Source organism: Salvia splendens, chromosome 14 (genome assembly GCF_004379255.2).
Source record: "Salvia splendens isolate huo1 chromosome 14, SspV2, whole genome shotgun sequence".
NCBI lineage: Eukaryota > Viridiplantae > Streptophyta > Magnoliopsida > Lamiales > Lamiaceae > Salvia > Salvia splendens.
Window position 1 is genome coordinate 6,377,435 of NC_056045.1, and position 20,515 is coordinate 6,397,949.

The 20,515-nt window shown below is 42.9% G+C and overlaps 1 protein-coding gene and 1 long non-coding RNA gene across 2 annotated transcripts; both read right to left on the reverse strand.

The window, feature by feature from the left end:
* Positions 1-1,280: 1,280 nt before the first annotated feature.
* Positions 1,281-1,869, reverse strand: LOC121765042. Its single transcript, XR_006042709.1, has 3 exons — positions 1,813-1,869; positions 1,480-1,705; positions 1,281-1,389 (listed from the first exon to the last, which is right to left on the reverse strand). It is a non-coding gene; the product is annotated as an uncharacterized LOC121765042 (long non-coding RNA).
* A 15,142-nt stretch (positions 1,870-17,011) lies between these two features.
* On the reverse strand, positions 17,012-18,796 carry LOC121763918 (probable xyloglucan endotransglucosylase/hydrolase protein 32). The gene is made up of 4 exons (XM_042160009.1): positions 18,564-18,796; positions 18,161-18,275; positions 17,823-18,040; positions 17,012-17,520 (listed from the first exon to the last, which is right to left on the reverse strand). The coding sequence occupies exons 1-4, from the start codon at positions 18,725-18,727 to the stop codon at positions 17,157-17,159; spliced, it is 861 nt and encodes a 286-aa protein (XP_042015943.1). The 5' UTR covers positions 18,728-18,796; the 3' UTR covers positions 17,012-17,156.
* Between the last annotated feature and the right edge of the window lie 1,719 nt (positions 18,797-20,515).

The window sequence follows — 20,515 nt, forward strand, 5'->3', positions numbered from 1 at the left end:
TGTAACTTGCTACACTGCTTGGTCAAGAGCCGGTGAATGTTGAATGTTTGTTACTTAAGTAATGAATCAATCGCGTGTTTAGCTACAAAGTCAGCCAAAAGCAACAGAAAACGGTGGAATCTGTTGTGTCCATTTGCACCGGCGCTTTTAGATCACCTTTCAAATCAGATTCTTTGGTTATTTCAGTATATTCTTTTAAACATAGTAAAAAATGATAATGATGGACATGTGTATATTAAGTACTAATTATACTAACTGGGCGTTCGGAACATAATTCAACATTTACAATACAAAACACATCAACGCCGCTTTTATGTTTGGGAATTGAGCTTCCGCTGAAAGTGCCAAATAACCTAGTTTAAGACAATCTTCCCAATCAAAATTCCGACCATTACCAACAAGAGTCCGGTGCACACAATCAAGACATTGCTCTTCCACTCCAACATTCGAAGGGTGTTGTAGTAAGGAGCACATATCACGGATGGGGACGTTGCTTCAGAGGTTGTATCTGTTCCACGTACAGCTCGAGTGCGTTTACCTAATTCAGGCTGGATATTGCAGCTGCGGAACGAAGGTTCGCCAACCACTTGGTCCAACCATTTAAAAGACCCAGGATGCCTGCCGACGACTGGACATTTCAGGTAGTAGCGGCCTGCGTTGGTCGCCGACGGCCCGGCACGCTTAAGTGTCATGTTCCTACTCCTGCAAACGCATTCTGGTGTTGCTTCTTTTGTATGCATATTGCTGAAAATCAAACCAAAAGATAACACATATGTACATCATCGATTAGAGATTAATGACAGGAGGAATCAAAGAGCAACATACACATATCATAAAACAGTAGCACAGTCTTATAAAGCGGAGTACAATATGGTCAATTAACATAGGAAAGTGTAATCTCAGTTCAAAGATACTTATATCCAAATAGAAGGATCATTCATCTGTTATTCCACATGTTGCGTGCTATACTGTCTCTGAACTGAGTCCAATCGGAAGACGGCTCAACACAGCCAACATAATCCTCACCAATGTTATCTTCCTCGGCGTTCGTTAAGTTCATGTTTGTGTCTAACGCAATTTCCACAGGATCCACCTCCATTTCACGTCGAATGAAATTATGGAGTAAGAAACATGCCATGATTAAACGGATTTGCGTTTTAACAGGGTAAAAGTAAGCGCTCTTTAGAATGCACCACCGCATTTTCAATACTCCAAATGCGCGTTCAATCACATTTCGCGCTTTGGTATGTCGCATGTTGAATAATTCCTTCAGATTTTGGGGAGCTTCAGCCTCTGGACCCCACTCCTTGAGATGATAGCGTGTTGCCTTGAATGGTGTGAGGAACCCATTGCAATTTGCATAAGCATTATCGCAAAGGTAATAGCAACCTATTTGGGGTAAGGTGGGACCCAATTAATGCTACGGATATGATAAAAACAGCTGAATATATAAACCATTGTTGTAAGTTATATGCTAACCTTGCGGTACTTTAAGGCCTCCAGCATGTGAAACTGCATCCTTGAGGACGCGGGAGTCTCCCGCAGACCCTTCCCAGCCAGGGAGCAAGTACACAAACTGCATTTGACGATCACATACAACTAGAACATTAGTTGCTATCTGGCCTTTCCTCGATCTATTACGTGGTTTGTCATCGGTAGGTACTAAGACACTTATATGGGTGCCGTCCAGCGCGCCGAGACAACACTGGAGTTAAACAGATGAAATGATACACTGTATTATTTGGTAAGACAACAAAAACCATATAATCAAAGTTTATAGTAAAACGGAATATACATTTGTGATCGTATTACCTTAAACCACTTCCAACGAGGGTCGGTGCAGTCATCCGGAACGGGTGCCGGCTTCGCTAGGAGCACCGGGTAAAGGCTAAGTACAGCAGCAAGTACCTTGTGTACATAATACGATACAGTTCCACCTAAACGCCAAAAAGTATTCCCGACAACTCGATTCTTCTGATGGTGTGCCAACACAGATACAAAAATTGCCGTTTGCTCTTCGATACCAAGGCATTTACCTACTGTCGACCCTCCCATCTCAGAAAGGAGACGACACAACCTACCAAACGTGTTACGGTCCATGCGTAAATTTGATACGCAGGCAGAATTTGTGACGTCTAGTAACCGGTCTAAGTACTTCAACTGTGCAGAGATTTTGTTGAGCACGCTATGTCGCCGAGCGTGCTCAACAACCTTACGCCGCTGACGTCGACAACGGGCACGGATGTAGCGACATAACAATGTGGTGGTTTCTTCACGATAAAGGAGCATAATGTCCTCGAGCAACAAACATAGATGAGCTGTTTTGGCTGAGTAAAGACTCATCTTTTTGGGTGTGATTATTGGCCTTAACTACCTAACAATCGATGAGCAAGTAGGCGGATGATCAACTCAGCGCACACAGTTGAATTACACCAAAAAATAACATACGCGCTGGGGTTGTGTGCATACAAACTTAACAGACTATAAATTCTGAAACAAACAAAGTCCAAATCGATATTATCCCAAAATAAGACCGATGCGGGAGCAATGTCCTTGCCAAAACCAATTGAATAGGGAACATAAACAGTCAACGAATTTTGGTGGCGTAATTGTGGCTTACCTAGGGAATATCTGGACAAGATCGGAAGCACGGTGTCGACCCCTACACTCTGATGTTGAAAATTTTCCTGCTTCTTGATAATTGTCCAAAAAAAAACCAACATTCATCAGTCTGTGTAAATTGCGACGAAACAACCGATTAAGGGCACACCTGGATTGAATGGGGACCTGTTGGAGTCGAACAGTGCACTAGTCCACCAGATTAGCCAAATGGTAATGCGCGCGTTCAAGTGATTTAGATCTAGGGGTCGTCCGAAATTTGTTGAATGGGGGTGAAGGAGAAGCTGAAATCAGTGTGTCATCAAAATTGCAGGGTCAAAATGGTAAATTCAACTTCTAATCTGGAACCGAAATCCGATCCAGATTTCATAAAGTACCTCCTTTACCTGAAATGGATTCAATGTATACCAAGAATGAACAGTGCGGGCCCGGAAAATACCAACGGGCTTCAATAGACAAACCCATGAAACTTGAACACCCTCCAAGTCCAAGATTTCAGCTCAATTCAGCACATTACTGGGTACTTGAACACGCCCTTAGTGTGAAATATATGATTGTGAGACAGTTTTAGCTCAATAATCATTACAATTTATATATTTTAATTGTTTCTTTTATTCGGTTGAAGTTGTCACAGGAATTATATTAATAAACTGATTCTGTTTATTCACCGCAAATATTTCGAAAGTTGTATCATCCGCATTGTGCTGTATATCATCTTCAGTTATAAAATGTGCTTTTTAACACCGCAAAATTGCAACCAATACAAACTCGATTTATTAAATTTAAATAATGCTATATTAATGAGTTATCAGGCTAAAATTATGACAAATTCACAATCATATCATATTAAATCAAGGTAATTTTATAACTCCAAATGAGATTGAAATTGAATTCTGCTTAAAATTACATCTAATTTTCAAACACTATGAGATTCTATTCTCAAATGTGTCAATTTTCTTCTAGTTCCAAATGACACCCACTAACTAATACAACTTTCCATGCTATGGTTAATGAAGTTTATGAGTTAATATAATAATATTGATGATAAACATGAAATCTCAAATTTGAAAGTGTATAATGGTAAAAAAACCGTATTTAAAACAAGTATAAGTCGGTGTGATGATCTTTTTAAAGATCAATATTTTACGCTCAATTAAATTGATCATTATTTAAAACAGATAATGTGAAATTAAATCCCTTCCGATCATACATTTCTACTACTAATCTACTTATATAACATATTCTACGTCGACTTTTAACAGGCCATATACCAATTTGGTTTAGGTATGAATGTAGGCTGTTGTCACTTATAGCAATATTAAAATTTGAATTGGTCTAAGGCCATCCACAATGGGGCGGACGATAGCGCGTCCGATGCATCGGGCGCGCTATCGTCCGCCGCTGTGGCTCCGCGGACAACGGACGATGCGTCGTCCTCACCCGACGCTTAGTCCGCGAACGAAGAGCGGACGATAGGGCATCGCCCGCGTCATCGTCCGCCCACTGTGGGAGCCGCGGACGATGACGCGGACGATGACGCGGACGATGCAATGCGTTTTTGTTTTTGTTTTTTTTTTTAAATTTGACATTTGTCTATTTAAACCTCGATTGTCATTCCATTTTTCATACGAACATTTCTCGCATCAGTTCTCTCATCTATCAAATCTCTCCAAATCTCACAAGCTCAAATGAACCACGACGACGACCGGAGTTCCTCGGAGGACGGTAGTCTGACCTTGACTCGAGCCTTAAATGCAGTCGTGCACGACGCAATGGCGGAATGCTTAGCCATAATTCAACGCGAGGAGGCGGCGGCAGCGGCGGCGGAGCAGATCCACAGGCCTATTCGACGTCGGAAGTCCGTCCGACGCGATCACGCCGCAGCTCACGAACATCTATTTGCAGACTATTTTGTCGAGCAACCACGGTGGGGCCCGACTGTTTTCCGCCGTCGGTTTAGAATGTCTCGTTACCTTTTTCTCAGCATTGTCCAGACGTTGCAGTCACGCGATGAATACTTCCGGTATCGGGAAGATGGCATCGGCAGACCCGGGCTTACGCCATTGCAAAAGTGCACAGTTGCACTCCGGCAGTTGGCCTACGACACTAGCGCTGACATGTTCGACGAGTACCTCTACGTAGGGGATACAACAGGCCGCGAGTGCCTGAAGAGATTTTGTAGGGGAGTTGTCGAGGCCTACAGCGACACATATTTGCGAAAGCCGACGGTTGTAGATTGCCTGGGCCTAATGAGAATGCACGAGACGGCGCACGACTTTCCTGGGATGCTAGGGAGCATCGACTGTAAGCACTGGGAGTGGAAGAATTGTCCGGTGGCGTGGAGAGGCCAATTTACTAGTGGATACAAGGGCAGCCACCTGACGATGATCCTCGAAGTCGTCGCTGACTATCGGCTCTGGATCTGGCATGCTTACTTTGGTGTAGCCGGGTCGAACAACGACATCAACGTCCTCAACTCATCCACCCTCTTCACCGAGCAATGCAACGGCAATTGCCCGACCATCGAGTTCACTGCCAACAGGCGCCAATACCACATGGGGTACTACTTGGCCGATGGCCTATACCCACGATGGCCTGTTTTTCTGAAGACGATCAGCTGCCCAATTGGTGATAAGAGAGTTTTCTTTGCGCAAAAGCAGGAGGAGACGCGCAAGGATGTGGAGCGGGCATTTTGTGTGCTCCAATCACGGTGGGCAATAGTGAAAGGGCCGGGGCCTCTCTGGTTCAAGGAAATCCTCGCCGATGTCGTTTATGCATGCATAATCTTGCACAACATGATAGTCGAACATGAAGGTGAGAGCATCACCGATTGGACCGATGACGAAATTGTATCCAGATCCTCCAGCACGGCGACCGCGCCCCCCGCTCGAGGACAATTAGGTTCTATCTAGACATGCCTCAATACGCAACCAACACGACCATGCGCAGCTCATGAACAACATGATTGAAGAAGTGTGGGCCCGTAACCACCGTCGCTGAGTTTGCGTATTTTTTTATAATCCGTATTGTAATGTAATAATTTTGTAAATGAAATGAAGGTTTTTCCTAATTTTTGTAGTTATTTAAATATTCAAATAGAAGAAAATGCTTAGGGCGCGCCTTAGGGCGCCCCACTGCAGGTGAAAGGGCAGGATGATAAAATGCTGACGTGGTGGTGCATAGGGCGGACTTTAGAGCCCGCCTTAGGGCGCCCCATTGTGGATGGCCTAAGTCGTTTTCCAATGTGGACAAACTATTCTACTTTTTTCAACGGCCTAAGGCCACTAGCAATGGGGCACCCTAAGGCGCGCCCTATGGCACGCCACGTCATCAGTTTTATCCTCCTACCCCCACCTGCAATGTGGCGCCCTAAGGCGCGCCCTATGGTGCGCCCTATGAATTTTCATTTTATTTAAATATTTAAATAACAACAAAAATTGGGAAAAAACTTCATTTCATTTATAGAAATTAATACATTACAATACGAATTAAAAAAATACGCAAACTCAACGACGGCGGTTACGGGCCCACATTTCTTTAATCATGTCGTTCATGAGCTGAACATGGTCTTGTTGGTTGCGCATTGATGCCTGTCTAGCTAGAACCTCATTGAAGCCCGACAGTAATCCTCCAGCGGGGGGCTCGATCGCCGTGCTGGATGAGCTAGATGCACCGTCATCATCGTTCCAGTCGGTGATGCTCCCACCCTCACGCTCGGCCATCATGTTGTGCATGATTATGCACGCATACATGACATCGGCGATGACTTCCTTGAACCAGAGACGAGACGACCCCTTCGCAATTGCCCACCGTGCTTGGAGCACACCAAATGCCCGCTCGACATCTTTCCGCGCTGACTCCTGCTTTTGCTCAAATAAAGCCCCCTTCTCACCAATTGGGCAGCTGATCGTCATCATAAAAACAGACCACCGTGGGTATATGCCATCGGCCAAGTAGTACCCCATGTGGTATTGGCGGCTGTTGGCAGTGAACTCGATGGCCGGGCCATTGCCATTGCATTGCTCGGTGAAGAGGGTAGATGAGTTGAGGACGTTAATGTCATTGTACGACCCGGATACGCCGAAGTAAGCATGCCAGATCCAGAGCCGATGGTCAGCGATGGCTTCGAGGATCATCGTCGGGTGGCTGCCCTTGTATCCACTTGTGAATTGGCCTCTCCACGCCGTCGGACAATTCTTCCACTGCCAGTGCATACAGTCGATGCTCCCTAGCATCCCAGGAAAGCCGTGCGCCATCTCCTGCATCTTCATCAGGCCCTGGCAATCAACGGCAGTCGGCTTGCGCAAATATGTGTCGTCGTAGGCCTCCACAACTCCCCTACAAAATCTCTTCAGACACTCCCGGCCTGTTATCTCCCCGACGTGGAGGTACTCGTCGAAAATGTCCGCCGCGGTGCCGTAGGCCAACTGACGGAGTGCAGCCGTGCACTTTTGCAACGGTGTAAGGCCGGGTCTGCCGACGCGGTCTTCCCGATACGTGAAGTATTCATCACGTGATGACAACGTCCGGACAATGCTGAGAAAAAGGTAACGCGGCATTCTAAACCGACGGCGGAAAACATTCTGTCCCCACCGTGGTTGATCAACAAAATAGTCTGCAATCAGACGTTCGTGAGCTGTCGCGTGGTCATGTCGGACAGACCTCCGACGTTGAATAGGCCTGTAGATCTGCTGCGCTGCCGTCGCCGCCGCCGCTGCATCGCGCTGCAGTTGGGCTAAGCATTCCGCCATGGCCTCTTCAACGGCTGCATCTAAGGCTTCCGAGGTGGCCGAGGTCGAACTACCCGACTCCGAGGAGCTAGAACTAGTGGCATCATCGTCGTGGTTCATTTTTGTATTTGAGAGAGGTAGAAATGTGACAGATGAGCGAAATGAAAGAGGTGCGATGTTCGTACGAACAAGTGAATGAGAAACGAGGTTAAAACGGGGCGCCCGATGGCGCGGCGATGGCCTATCGTCCGCGCCATCGTCCGCCGATCCCACAATGGAGCGGACGATGGTGCGGACGATAGGCCATCGTCCACGACGTAGGGCGCGCCCTATGCATCGGCCGCGGACTTAGGGTGCGGACGATGGCGGCCACCCGTAGTGTGGGTATCGTCCGCGCCCGAGGACGATGGACGACATCGGGCGTGCCATTGCAGGTGGCCTAAGAGCATCCACAATGCACGCCGCCCGCGTTCCGTGTTTCATGTCGGAAGAACGAAACGGGCGTGTGACGCGTTGCCGACATGCGTTCCGTGCCCATGCCGTGTCGTGTGCCGTCGTCGCGAGACGCGGCACAGCCTGCGTCGCCACGCGCTTCGGCGACGTGGCGCGCTCCTGCGTCGTGTGTGATGCCCACTCGTCTGCCCGCGAGTGGGCGTCGTCATTTATGACGCAATAAATCTTTTTTTTAATTCAAATTTATAAAAAAAATTTAAAATGTGTAAACGGTAATATTACCATTTTATATCCATTTTTTTCTTTTTTTCTTTTTTATTTTTTACTCTATAAATACTCCTAATTCATCCTCATTTCACACACAACTACACATCTATTCTTCCTAAAATCAACTTCATTTCCTCTCCAATTTTCATCTAACATCTCATCAAAAAATGTCCTGTGACGGCAACTCCGGCGGTGGCGGCTCCGGCGGGTGGGATCTCAGCACGTTTACCGATTGGGATACCATATACAACACACTTGGTGGTTTCGGTTCGTCGACGCCGGGTGGATACCAACCACCCACTTTCGACGTGGATGCATACGCTCGACCCTCCGCCCCGCGGTATTCACAAGGATTATCCCATATTCGGGAGGATTTCCCCGTTGAACCCACTCTGGGAGGAGGCCGAGGCGGGCGAGGAGGAGGAAGCGGAGGAGGAGGAGGAGGAGGAAAAAGAAGAAGAGGAGGATCTAGGCCGGCATCCGTACAACAACAACGAAACGATGGCAGTGTACAACGCCTGGATCACCATCTCGTACGATCCCATCGTCGGGAATCAATAAGCCCACAAGCGCTTCTGGGAAAAGGTCACCGAGATCTACCACCAGATTAAGCCGAAAGGCTCCCGGAAGCGCACATATACAATGCTCCGCTCTCACTTTGGCCGAGTCGACAAACAGGTAAAAAAATTCAGCGGCATCTACTCGACCGAAGCGGCGCACTACCAAAGCGGAGCTTCGGGAGCCGACATTCTGAGGGCGGCTTTGCGCGTCTACAACCCGGACACCGGCAAACAATTCAGATTTGTTGATGTTTGGCAGGCTGTCAAGGATGAGGAACGGTGGGCCGGCGGTGTCCGCTCCAGCTCGGGTTCAACCTCGAAGCGCACGAAGCACACGACGAGTGACCAATACTCGTCTGGTGACACCGGTGAGGGCAGCGGCGGACAAGAGGGTGCACCGCAGGAGTTTGCGGGTACGGCCGGCGATGACGGGGGATCCAGCCGTGCGCGCCGTCGGCCGCAAGGGACGAAGGCGGTGAAGGCGGTGAAGGCGGCTAGAGCGAGGAAGGGCCGAGGCGAATCAAGCCAGGCGGGCTCGGGGGGATGCTCGAACTCCCTTATGGCGGTGTACATGACCGCCACAATGGCGGACACTTCCCGCTTCTCGCCCTCCCAATACGCGGCCTGGTGGAACGGAATTGTGCATATGACAGCACAACTTGGCCTTCCGACTCCCCCTCCACCTCGACCGCCTTCGGGGGATGATTCGCCGGCGGAGTAGTTTTTTTATTTTCTTTAAATTTGTATTTTAAATTATGCAACGTTTAATTTTTTAGGATTTTAATTGTGTGTTTTTTATTTTTTAGAATTTTAAGTTGTAATTTTTTTATGTTGTGTGTTTTTTAATGAAGTGTGATTGTTTTAATTGAATTGGGTTGGAAATAAAATAAAAAATGAAATTGAATGAATAGTAATTTAAGGAATGGTTAAGAAACGGATAAGGAACGAAGGGTTGCAGGTTCCGTTCCTTAGTTAAGGAATGGAGTTAAAAAGTACGTTGGGGCCCGCAAATAGTAGTTTAAGGAACGGTGGGGGAACAGCGTGGATGGTCTAAGTCGTTTTCCAATGTGGACAAACTATTCTATTTTTTTTCTATATTGAAACTTCTCTGTACTAAATACCTTTTCCATTACATCAAAGTTAATGAATATGACTATTCAAACGTGTGTTTCGTTTTGAGATGTATAGATCTTAATTCTCAATAAATATCTTGCAATTTTCTCCTTGATCTTCACCGTCTTTGGTCCACGCAACTTAAATAAATTTCTAATTTGTGAATTCAGTACCAGTCAGTAGGAAGAATACATACATTGCAATTATAATTGTGGTCCTTTTTATTCAAATTGTATCGAATTTAGATTTTTGCCACAAGTTCAAAGCTTGAATTATAAAAAAAATAGTAACTTTGCAACCTAATGCTATTGCAGTAATGCTACATTATAACTATCATGACAAAGAAAGTCATATACTCAATACTTCACCTTCCGTCTCTAAATTTATTTTACAGGTCAATAGCCGAATGGAAGTAAGAGACCTTTCTATGGAAGATGGAAGATTGGTTTGGAGGAAAATTGCTCCGTCACGAGCGCAATTGCATACGTGGTTTTTGCTCCATGAAAGAATCAATACAATGGAAAGATTATTCAGGTATGGAGCACAAGGGATTGGTGATGACAGGTGTGCGCTATGCAAGGATGAAAGTGAAACCATCAATCATCTTTTTTTAAATGCAGATTCTCCAGCAGCTTGTGGTACTATTGTTGTCATCAATGAAACTTTTCTTATTGTCTCTCAAACCAAGCAAAGGCAAGTCTTCTATCTTGGAATGGGGCGCCTTTTGTAAAGTTTGACAGGAAGATTTGGATGTCACTGTTCTATATCATTATATGGTCCATTTGGAATGTCCAGAATAAGGTGGTCTTTCAAGGCTTGAATCTGAACTGTGATTTTGAAAAAAGGAAACTTTTCTAGTAGCTAGCTGGTGGACTCGAGGTTGGTGCCATGATTTTCCCTTCTCTCCAGAATAGCTCTCGAAAAATTAAATGATTTGAGGAGATGGTCAGACAAAAGATATTACCCATAGCTCAAACAAACTAGGGAATGGTCTTCAGGTTTGACAGCTTTATCCTTGAGTGAGTTGTCTGGTTCTGTGCTGGTGTTGGTCTGTTTTGTCACTTCTGTAGCTTTGTTGTTGGGACTTTTCGTGGGCAGCCTTGTCTTTGTTTTTGGTTTTGGTTGGTGTGTCGCTCTAGCGGATTGACTTTTGTTTTTTCATGTTCTCTGTAACAAATTCTGGCTCGCCTCCTTTCAGGCTTGAGCATTTTTATTTATCAAAAAAAATGCTAGCTGATAAACATAAACCCCACAAATTTTATTTTTAAATGATTTTCTATATATTTTTCTATGGCATTAGCACAAGGGGGTGAACATTCGATTTCCAATTTAATTTTTAGCCTAAATTATATCGAATGATCAAAATTTTTAGAAATGTATGACCAAACCGAATAATCCACAAATTGAATCCAAAAATGCCAAAATCCAAACAAACAAACAAAAAAAATAGTCAGCCTAAAAGCCAAAACTGAATAAATTATCCAAAAAACCTAAAATCTGGAAATAAAAAAATCAATATTCTAGTACTTAGAGAAAAATATGTAACATATCAAGCAACCTATCTAAACAGTTACATATTTTAAAATTTGATTACCATGTATCATTATTTTAAAATACCTATATTAATTCATTCTTATTATATTATGAATTTTTAAGTTTTCACAATTGTCTCATCCATAATCAAGACAACATAAAGCTATTAATAATCCTAATTCTATTGTAATATTGTGAAAAATCACCCGAGAAAATTTATTTGTTTGTTTTAGGTATATAATACAGTACAAATATTAAATTACCAAATTTTTTTTTTATTTTTATATACCCTAACTGAATCGGACCGAACCAAAATTAATTTTAGCTATTTTGCTCAAATTATAAGTTAAATTTGAATACCTAATTTTATGCTTCATAATTGTAGCTGTCAATAGAAATTAGAACTTGGCTTTATTACTACTACTTATTTAGGGCAAACACTACTTTTGTAGAACCACAGCTACTTTGAAAAGGTTAATGCAGAAAAAGAAAAAATATTTACTCCATTAGAGCATCTGCAACGGTGGACGAATGACGTCCGTCCGTCCGTGCCAGCGGCACGGAAGAGCTCGTCCGCCGCTGCGCTCGCGCTGCTGGCACGGCGCTGCTCGATGCATCGAGCACGTCCGTGCCAGCGAGCAGGTGACGTGGCGTGCTGCGATTGGGCAACGGCTATGCCGTTGCCTTTGATTTTTTTTATTTTTAAAAAATCAGTTTTTAATTAAAAAAGCTGATTAAAAATAAAAAAAAAAATATTTTTTCACTTCCCAAAAAAATATATCCATTTTTTACCGTTTTCTACCACTTTTTATTTTTATTTTTATTTTTTCCCCCCCAAAAATACACATTTTCATCTATAAATACCCCCACTTTCACACCCAAAAATTCACACCACATTCTCTCATTTCCATTCTCATCTACATTCTCTCATCTCCATTTCTTCCACACATACAACATAACAATGTCCGGCCAAGGCGATCACCCTCTGGGCTCCCACGGTTGGAACCCCGATTGGTTCGGTTCACAACCGTTTCCTAGTCCAGAAACGGAATATTCGGCCCCTCCTCAAACCCAAAGTTCGGGCGTTCCGGGTGGCTACCGGCCATACCCAATTGACGACCAAGATGCCCCCGAAGGGCGATACGGGTGGACTCCTAAACCTAGAGCGAGGTTGACCGCCCCCTCCCAAACTCCGACTCCTCCTACTCGCGGTGTCCGCACACCGTACTCGCCGGCGGAGATGGAGCAATTGTTCAAGGCGTATTTGTCAATCTCCAAAGATCCGGAGGTTGGCACGAACCAATCCGGCGATCACTTTTGGTGGCGCATCTGTCGCCGGTACAATGAAAATCGGTCGGAGGGAACAATCGAGCGCAACGAGAGTATGGTGAATAATGCCATCTACCGAGCCAACGAAGAAATTAACAAGTTTCAGGGGTATTACCTCCAGGAAGAGCGGTCGGCGGGGAGCGGCCGAAGCGAGGTCGACATCATCAGTTTCGCCATGTCGACCTACCAACCCATGAACTACAAGGCGTTCAAGTACCTCAACATTTGGCAGGAGACGCGGTCACATCCAAAGTATAGGGGAGACGTAACATCCTCCTCTAGCGGCTCCTCCAAACGGTCAAGGTCGGTATCCCTATCCGACTCCGTCTCCGAAGACGTGGTTAGCCAACTCGCCGGAGCTAACTTGGGTAGCCCCGACGCCGGCCCGAGCGGTTCCCAACGCCGACCGCAAGGAAGGAAGAAGGCGGCCGCCAACCGCCGTCGCGCCGCGACTCCATCCGGCGATGCTCCCGACCCCGCTCCCTTTCTCGTCCATATGCGCCACCTCCACCCCCACCAACTCGTTGTGGACCCTTTTGGCCCAACTCAATATGTCCGATAGGTCAACTATGACCCCCTCGCAACTTCGATCGCACGGGGCCATGATATTGGGCCTCCAAAATCAATTGGGGGTAGTGCCGCCGGAAGAGTAGTCTTCCACAGGGATATTTTTAGCTTTAATTATTTAATTTTTAATTTTTAGTATTTTAATTATGTAATTTTTAATTTTTAGGATTTTAATTATGTAATTTTTATTTTTTAGGATTTTAATTATGTCTTTTTTATTTTATTTGAAATATTATTTCAGTTTTTTTAATGAATTTTAATGTTATGGAAATGATTTTATTTAAAATGAATTGGGTTCGTCCTTGCGAAAGAGCACAACTGTGGGTGTTGTGCTCTTGCCTAAGAGCAGACAGGAATAGTGGCGCCGGGCCCACAACCGTGCTCGTTGGCAAGAGCATGGTTGTGGGTGCTCTTAGTCCATATTAAGAAAAAACTATTCTCTTATTCATAAAAAACTATTCTCTTTCCTATTTTATTCTATCATTATTTAATATATTTAACACATTTTCCTAATATCTTAGAGGGAATGAATACTTTGGTAATTTAAAAGGGGCGATGATCTCGAGTATGTTGATGAACAAAGTATAATATATTGCTTGTGTATTGGCCTTGTAAATTTGTTAATGCCAAAAGCCTCAACTTCGAGTGTATCTTGATGTAGCTTTTAAAGTTCTTTTCATTCATTAATGAAAAAAATTAAAGAGTATTACGACGTAGTTTAGTAACAAGAGTGATGCATATCATTTTTTTCTAGAGTGAACTTTAAATTAGGTCCTTGGTATTTTTATTTATTAATAAAAAATATAATTCTTCTCGTTTTCTCAATTTCTATTTCCCCCTAGTAAGTAGAGTAGTATGACATTGTTTAGTAACCAAATTCGCATGACATTATAATACAACATCCGTCCGTCATTAGAAGTCTTATTTCTTGACGACATGAGTTTTAAGAAATACTCAAGAAAATGGGTGAAAAAAGTTAGAAAAATATATGTCCTACTTGTATATGTATTAGTTTTAAATGAAATACGAGTCGAACGAGTTAGTGGAATGTGAGACTCTATTACTATTTATAGTAAAAAATGAACCGAGACTCCTATTTGTACATAGACTAAAATGGAAAAACGAGACTCGTATTTACGGATAGAGGGAGTAACTAATAAGAGTGATATGAATATTGACATTGTTTAGTAACCAAATTCCTCTAAAGTGAACTTCAAATTATTGAACGATCCAATGGGTCTGTTAGATAATATGATACTCCTATAAGGGTATCCACTATAAGCCGGACACTTCCAATAGCCCCGTCACTTTTTTTGTCCACAACCCCCCGTTTATTTGTCCGCGCCCACAAAAAAAGTGTCCGCAGCTATAAGCCGGACACTTCCAATAGCCCCGCCACTTTTTTAGCCACTTTTCATTTTATTTCATTTTTCGTTTATTTTAAATCAATTGTAATCAAAATTATCGGAATGTAAATAATTAGAAACCGAGGTAATACTGAAATGTAAAAAAAGTATTGGGACCAAATATTCGTTGTATTATGGAACCGGGAAAATTAAACAACGAACATTTAAAAAAAATACAAATAAAAACACCGCCACCGTCTACTCGGTGGCGGAATCGGATTCATCCTCCTCTTCTCCGCCGCCTCCCCCGGTGCCGCTCGCCCCCCCCCCCCCCCCCCGCATCCTCAGACAACCCAGCTGATTCTGGATCCGACACATGAGCTTGTAGTATATACCCTTGGTGATCGGGTCGGTTGCAGTCTCGTAGAAACGGCAGTTGTCTTGCATTTGTTTCATCAACTGCACATCTAGGTTCGCCCTCAAGGCCTCGTGGGAACCAGTGGCCATGGATGGCGGTATAGGGGCGGGTTGTGAGATGCGCGATCCAGACGCGGCCGATGAGAGGCGGGAGGCACCTGCAGCCCCTCTAGCGCTTCGGATAGAGGCTTGTTGGCCCAGAGGGCGTGGGCGCCTAGAGTGTGTAGCGGAGGGCTCTTCGGTTTGCTCGTCGTTGAGGTCGATTGATTGCGAGCCGCTGCCGCTGCTGTAGTCCCGACTATGTTGTGTCTAGTACGCTTCGCCCTAGGAGCTCCTGCCCGCTCTTGCTCACAGATGGCCTAGAATTTCGGACAGTGCTCGAGAATGAGATACTCTTCCCACATGTTGAACTTCGGCCAGCCTTCCGTGTTGAATTGGGTCATAGACAACGCCTTCACGTTAGTTTCGCTTCTGCCACTCTCAGCACTGAGCAGGTTGTTCTCGTATATGCCCACGAACCTCTTGGTGGCTCTCAGAATCCTAGACCACTTTTTGCGGAGCTGTTCCCCGTCACGCGGTTTGGCGCCTCGAGGTTTGAACTCGTTGTATGCCAACAGGACGCGCTTCCAAAAGATCCCCTCGGTCTGATCGGTGCCCACTATGGGGTCCGATATGACTGCATCCCACGCCCTCGCCACAGCAATGGACTCCGCTTTGGTGTAGTGCGTGGCCCGTCCACCGACGGCTGCCGGCGCCGCTGCCTCGCTGCCACCGCCGCTGCCAGAGCCGCCACCGCCACTGCTGGTGCCGCTGCCACAGCGCCTCTTTCGCCGCCCCCACCGCCACTGCTTCCACCCACCTCACCGGACCCGCTGACTCTCGTCGGAACGGGCGTATCCACGCGTGTTGCCGGCGTATCCGGTACGCCCGGACTGAGCAGACCCATCATCGTGTCAAGTGCGTCTCGATCTGCAACGGTGAAAGGAGATTTGCTGGATTGGAAAGGGGTCTCCGGCTGCGGATGGTTAAGCGCGTCCAGGTTGGGACGGTAATCTCCAAACGCCGAGCGGCTCAAATTCTTCTGAAAAGGTTGGGGCGTGGGACTCGACCCCCACGGAGGGGAAGTTTGACTCCAACCCCACGGCTGGGAAGGATAGCCGTCATATCCCGATTCGTCAGTGTCGGGTGATTCGTCGTCTCTACCGTGCATTTTTAGAGAGTGAAAACGTAGAGAGTGAATTAATGGAGAGAGTTTGAAATGAGTGTAAAATGGGTGGTGGAGGAGTGATATTTATAATACAATTTTCGAAAAAAAAAATTTCCGAGCGGCGGCGGGTGCGCCTCTAGGCGCGGAGAGGCGTGCCCGGCGCGTCCTCGCACTCTTCTCGCCGGAGGGCCTTCCGCCCCAGAAATGGCGTTCGCCTCGGGGCGGACGCTGCCTGCACTATAGGCCGGCGGGGCGGGGCGGCCGGCGCCCTGCCCCTATAGTGGAGGCCCTAAAACTCTCATAATGATATACTAGTAGTTTGGTTACATTATATATGCGCCTAATGGCTTAGAATGGAAAGTGGGCTAGTACTGTTTTGGAGAAAACAATAGTCTCGTGTGTCCTTAGCTAGTGGGGTATTTAAGAAACGAATATGTAGCTTAAAAAAGCCCAGTTTACGACACGAATATCTATTAAATAAAATTCTATTTATTATTTAGAATGTCGTTGTGAACATGCCCTACATAATCCTCTATTTCCCTAAGTCAGACGAATGTATTGTCATAAATATTGTTGTCGCAACTTGTACATGTGCATTCATAATATCATTTCCCTATTTACATTTATAATAGGTCAAAAATATTGTACATATATCCAAGATGTAATTTAGAGGGTCTTAATTTATTTCATTAATTAATTTAACTTGTCTAATTAAATATGCTTTTTTTTCTCTAGTGTTGGTGAACGGTGATTGTTATCGAGTTAAATATAAAAAGTTCAACGTTGTTTTTTACACATTTTTATCACAGAATCTTTTCTAAATATATACTCCTATATCCAAAGAAACCTAAAAATGCAATAGTTTAATAATGATTATCACCATTTATCACATAATAATAAATATATTTGAATCCAACAAGACTACAATATTGGTCTGATGACTCCAAATTAAAACACACTTAGTAACAAACAATTACACATAATTAAGATACATGAAGTAGTAGTACATTTAGACTTATAAGCATTCTGGTGTAAGTTTGTGGTCCCTTTTGGGATCCCTACAATAGTCATACACCTTGTAATTATGGTTGACAAAGGCAAGTGCCGCCCTTTGCTGGCTGCTCAGCCCATCCGAGCCCCCCGGAGAGCCAGAAATGGGGCGGCACTCTCCACCACGACCGCCTTCGCAGCCGTCGATTTTGAAGTTGTTGTACTTGGCAATGAAGGGTTGATAAGTGTAATCAGCCTTGTATCTTCCATTGTCGGTTGCCCAAGAAGAGGCATCCCAAATAGATCCATGGAGCCACATCGGCCTCAATGGAAATGTCTCATCACTTTTTCTAGGGTACCTTCTTATTGGCACATCATCCACATAAAATCTACAATTATATGTAAACATCAATTTTGGCATTTTAGACACGTTACAAAAAGCCAATGGTTATATTATTTGTCATAATTAATTTCATCCCACCATATGGGATAATGTTTCATTCATTTTGTACAAATTATATTGAAATACAATAGTAGTACTAATTATCATTTGCAAAAGTCATGATCAAAATTTGTTAGGTATTGTCGCATTATGCAAATAATTAAAAGGTGCAGAAAGTAACAATGTAGAAGGTGAAATAAAAATTTTGAAATTTGCGATGCAAGATTATTTACCCAACTCCACACTCACATGATTTGTGATGGATTCCATAATATGGCATAGTTGTGAAAATCCTTGGTGGGGTCGAACCAAAGATGGAATTTAATCTCTCTTCCAATAATTGTGCCATCCCCACTCCCTCTTATGTATACATTTGTCTGTAACACATAGGGCTCATTCTCTGGGGTTCCAAGAAATTCTATGTCAATCTCATCATGGTTACCTGGGTGCTCTTCGTTGTTTGACATCTGCCACATAATCAACGCGTTACTTAGATTCGATATATTTCATTGTGTGCAGCATGTGTTAGACTATAACACAATTAGGAACTTCAGTCATGTATAGTGAATGAGAGTGTGTGATCTTACATAGAGAGAGGTGATCACTCCAGCTGTATAACCCGGTTGGAGCTTAATGGCAGCTCCAAAATAGCACGAAGAGTAAGACTTAACCGATTTGAACCCGCTTCCTACAACCAAGAGACTACATTACTAGCCCGATCAATGAATATTAGAAGACTACACGTAAAATAATATTTTATTACATTATCATTAAGATATTATTACATGGCAACTAGATGGTATACTGCAACACTTGCCATGTGTACTTATCATGAGAAATTCTATAGAATATGTATATGTCTACAGAATTTTTCATGATAAGGTATTGAAGTACATATACATATTCTACAGAATTTCCCATGATAAGGTATCAAAGTACATATGCCAAACGTTGCAGTACACATAGAACAAGTATGATACAATGCAAAACACGAGAAGTGAGTGTACCTGAAGTTCGGTGGCGAAAACTCGGTTGAAGCCTATGGAGCCAACTCTTGAGCTAGGGTAGTAGCCGGGTGAAGGTGGAGCTTGAGCATTGCTGCTAAATGGGAAGATTGAAAAGATGAAGATGATGATAGAAATCAGGAGAGCCATATGTTTGGGAGGAGACACTGTAGATTGAAGTGATGAGTGAGCTTATTTTGTTTAGGGAAAATAGAGTGCTATAAATAGCAATATTGAATATGGAGAGAGCCCCACAATAGAGAAATTGGAGTTATGGGTTTGCAAAGGAGACAAAAGTTAAGAAACACCTGTGACACTTGTATTATACAAGAAATGTTGTGTCCCTATGTACCATCGATTTTTCAATCATTATATGAGTAATTGTATCTTTTCTAATATTTTAAATTTTATGATTTTTCTCGATTTTAAATTGCTTTTTTTTTATCACCATTGCTATTTTAGATAGATGTATCGACTCAATTATTATTGAATGAGGCTTTTTATTTATTTATAAATGGATACATGTGTGATAAAGTAGGGATAATAAGTGGTGGCGGGCGTTGAAATATCACGATAGATTATATTCTTGTGACTTTACAGAAACTTGGGAGTATTCATGAATATTGTATAATAATTTAACACAAGGTTAGGACATCGCACCTTTGTCGCACTCTTCGACTAGAATGTGTATGTCTTTATTTCATTTGGATTTATAAATATTACTACTACATGAATTTGTCTCTCTGCATATATGTGAATTGAATTTTCGATGAATATCTTTGGGAATCACCCATTCTCTTTATTTTATAAACTGAAAATTTTAAGTCACGTCATAGTGAAAACGCATCTAACTTAGATTTCTATATAAAAACGCATTTATATGCTTTTGAAACTGTTAGAAAACACAATTAAAATATGCAAAAAAAAAGGATACGACAATAGGGGGAGCATTAGGGCGTATCTTTAATTAAAATGCTAACGTATATCCAATCAAGTGTTGCCACGTGGTACGAAAAATACAATATTATATATAGAAAAATGCAATATACATTTGTCAAGCTGTAAATGCATTTTCGTAGATTGCATTTTAGTTATAGGAAAATTGCATTTTATATTGTTGAGTTTTGCATGTTAACATAAATTGTCTACCATGCAAAATAAATTATATACAAATACAATCCGTCTATATATAAAATGCAAATAAACAGCCTATATCTAAAAGGCAAAACTCAACAATAAAAAATGCAATGTACATATAACAAAGATGGAATCTGCCGAAATTCATCTATAGCTTCTACAAATGTGTATTGCATTTTTCTGTATACAATATTGCATTTTTCGTGTCACGTGGTAACATATGATTGAATGGATATTAACACTTTAAAATTGATTAGCATATTAGTATATCCCTACGACAATATATTGAATTGGATTGGCTTCTTCTAGGCACAATCTTTTTATAGAGTTTAATAAAAATTATACAAAGAAACATTATGGAGTATGGAGCATCAATTTTTTTTTCTATGCATAGTCGGAAGCCCCTTCAATAGATTTGTTTGTTAATATTGTTGATATTCATACTCTATCACTCCTCCATTAATGGTCTATTTATGTCATTTTTATTTATTTCTCATTAATAGTCTAATTACATTTTTTTTATTTTAAATAGTAAGTAGACCTCATCACATTTGATTAATTCTTTTCATTCAATTTTATTACTCCATAAAACTAATACTCCTATATAAAAGTGGAATTCATATTCCACTAATTTTTTGAACTCACTTTCATTTACATTTGTTAAAACTCATATTGAAATCAAAGTTGATAATTATTAGAAGACAGAAGAAATATGAATTATTGGATAATAAAATTTGTAAAAGTCCACATCATCATAAAATACTTATGTAATTATAATTATTAGGAGTATCTCGTAAATTA